Genomic DNA, 2,760 nt, shown 5'->3' with positions numbered 1-2,760 from the left:
TGTTATATTTATTTCTAACACTTACTGCATTGAACTAACATATAAATCAACCATAATACACACAGAGGCTAAAGAGTATATGATAGCTCATGAAATAGAAACATTTAAGCAACTAAGTGTACATACACCTAAAGCGAAACCGAATCTTCTTGTCGATTTCACTGTATCTGGTACATTTCTTACACATTCATTGGAGTAGAAATTTGTTTATTGTTCCCACATTTGTATATATTTTCATTTTTTAACTCTTTTCTGTTTCTGTTTAGCTGACCATAAGTTGATCAAGTCGGACGAGACAATCACTAATACTGGAACACACAGAGCAAGAACACCTATGCATCCGATCGTTGCTGCAGATTCTCTATCGTCCCCCGCACTGATGAGTTTCCTCTTGGAAATACTGGTTTCTTTCTTGTTAACTGTCAGTTCCTTTGTCAATCCTTTTATCAATTCCTCCAATGCTTCATGTGTCAAGTTCGTAGTGTTTGGTGAGACGCCGCAGTAACATGGACAGGTATTGGTCGCTGTGGTCGTGTTACTGCCCAGCAAGGACAACGCTGTTAAGGTTGCAGATACTGCTGAAGTTATTTCTTCAGTTTTCGATGTTGCTGGTCTGGGCATTAGTGATATATTTTTCCATAATGTGGTTGTTCTGTTCCATATTGTCGCATCTGTTTTTGTTTCAGAACTCGTTGTTGGTATTGTTGATGTTGTCTGTGGCCTTGCCTCTGTCTCAGTCGTCGTAGTTTTAGTTTGAGTTGTTATTGCTACCGCCGATGTTGTCTTTTGTGTTGTAGGTGGCGTTGTTGACAGCAAAGCTGATGCTGTCGTTCGTGTCGCTATTGCTGTTGAAGTTGTTTTTTCATCAATGCATATTGCTTGGTATCCTAAAAGTAAAACCAAAAACAAAATAAAACAAGAGGCCCATGGGCCTTAACGGTCACCTGAGTCCTACAGTATTTATTTTTGTTGTTGATATATGTACCAATTTGAGTAAAAAATGAGCTGATCATTCCTAGACCGATTTTCAGTGAGATCGGCCTATTAGAACTTGTTTTTAAGTTTGAAATAGGTATTTACAAAATAACGGCCATGGCAGCCAAATTGTATTTCTGATTGACCTGAAAAATAACAACACTTTGTCAGGACCCTGAGTCGATCATTCCGACAAACTTTCAGTTCAATCGGCCCAGCAGAACTTGACTTTACGTTTGAAATAGTTTTTCAAAATGGCGGCCTGGGCGGCCATATTGGATTTCTAAAAGACCCGAAAAATAACAACACTTTGTCAGGACCATGAGTCGATCATTCCGACAAACTTTCAGTTCAATCGGCCCAGCAGAACAAGACTTTAAGTTTGAAATAGTTTTTCAAAATGGCGGCCGTGGCGGCCATATTGGATTTCTGATCGACCTGAAAAATAACAACACTTTGTCAGGACCATGAGTCGATCATTCCGACAAACTTTCAGTTCAATCGGCCCAGCAGAACTTGACTTTAAGTTTGAAATGTAAAATGTTAACGGACGACGGACGACGACGGACGAAAACGGATAACAATAGGTCACTTGAGCTAAAGCTCAGATGACCTAAAAAGCTAGATGCTTTAGATGACTAAATTTGTTTACGGTGCTCTAAAAATTCGTTACTATTATGAATTATATAACTGAGCATATTTGTCACTTTTACCTTCAACTGTTACTTCACAAATGTGCATAGGTCTTCCGTCGAGCGTTTCCATGTAAATCTGGACAAATTGTCCGAAAACTGGCGTATGACAGGTGAATGTCCTAGTTTCTCCGCCACCCATTTCACCTGACACATGGAAACACAGGGAATCATCGGTCATGTGATCATCGTCTTTAAACGTGCCGTTGAGTGACACAAATATGTCGAAGTCACGCTGTCTCTCTGCTGTAATTACAAATGACAAATCATTCTAATGGCAATGACGGGCGTTGGTTGAATAATTCACTCTTATGGCAAATTGCTGACATTTAAAACAAGTAGCAAGTTCATCTTGTTTATCCATAAAGAAAATATAAGACAAATTCAGTCTAAATGAAGACCGTTGATACTTTACACGCCTCCATAATATCAGTCTAACATGGTAATCGTTTAAAAGCAGTAGTGCTGTGTATTTGTGGAAAGAAATTTGTAAACAAAATGACTATATTTTGAAAGTGAAAAATCACGACAAACTTTAATCTCACATGCCGTCATTTCTTGAAACTACATTTAAACAATTGTTCATTATTTTATCATGTAAAAAGATGATAACCTGATCAAGGTTTCACATGTTTAGATAACATAGTCATTGGCCAAGACGATGTATGATGTTAACGCTGTCAATTCTGTATTCTCTAATAAATTGAACATCATCTAGGAAAAAAATAAGGAATGAGAAATGGAGAATTTGATGACGACTTCAATGAACTGTGCCGGATTCATGATAAAAGGGTATACATGTAACGTAACATAGTCATTTGACATACCGGCAAGTAGACGGTTTGTGATGGTGACGCTGTCAATTCTGTATTCCGTTTCCAGATCCACCATCCACCATTTGTATAATGATAGACCTTCCTCCCACAATGTGTGCATACATGACCAGCCATTGAAGTTTGGATTTCTGTTACCGTCAACTGCCTTCGATGCTGTGCATGGTAAGTACGTGCTTATTTGCAGTGCGGGTTTATTTAGTGCAGCGTTCTCAACATGGTTCGACGTAGGATCCACAAAGCAATGTTTTGAAAATGCT

General features: G+C 38.5%; 1 protein-coding gene across 1 annotated transcript; it reads right to left on the bottom strand.

Moving 5' to 3' along the window:
• Nucleotides 1–203: 203 nt before the first annotated feature.
• Nucleotides 204–1,765, bottom strand: LOC110459877 (integumentary mucin C.1-like). Its single transcript, XM_021512345.1, has 2 exons — nucleotides 1,689–1,765; nucleotides 204–887 (listed from the first exon to the last, which is right to left on the bottom strand). Exons 1-2 carry the CDS (start codon nucleotides 1,738–1,740, stop codon nucleotides 235–237), a joined length of 705 nt encoding a protein of 234 aa, XP_021368020.1. The 5' UTR covers nucleotides 1,741–1,765; the 3' UTR covers nucleotides 204–234.
• Between the last annotated feature and the right edge of the window lie 995 nt (nucleotides 1,766–2,760).

The sequence above is a fragment of the Mizuhopecten yessoensis genome, unplaced genomic scaffold (genome assembly GCF_002113885.1).
Source record: "Mizuhopecten yessoensis strain PY_sf001 unplaced genomic scaffold, ASM211388v2 scaffold10251, whole genome shotgun sequence".
Lineage (NCBI taxonomy): Eukaryota > Metazoa > Mollusca > Bivalvia > Pectinida > Pectinidae > Mizuhopecten > Mizuhopecten yessoensis.
Note: the sequence above shows the minus strand (reverse complement) of the source record. Positions and strands in the feature narration are given on the sequence as shown.

Excerpts from the sequence above, each read along its gene's own strand:
- LOC110459877 (XM_021512345.1), bottom strand. The coding sequence starts at position 1,740 with ATGGAAACGCTCGACGGAAGACCTATGCACATTTGTGAAGTAACAGTT. Across the intron at positions 888-1,688 it reads TTGTGAAGTAACAGTTGAAG|GATACCAAGCAATATGCATT; the intron begins GTAAAAGTGACA and ends TTTTACTTTTAG.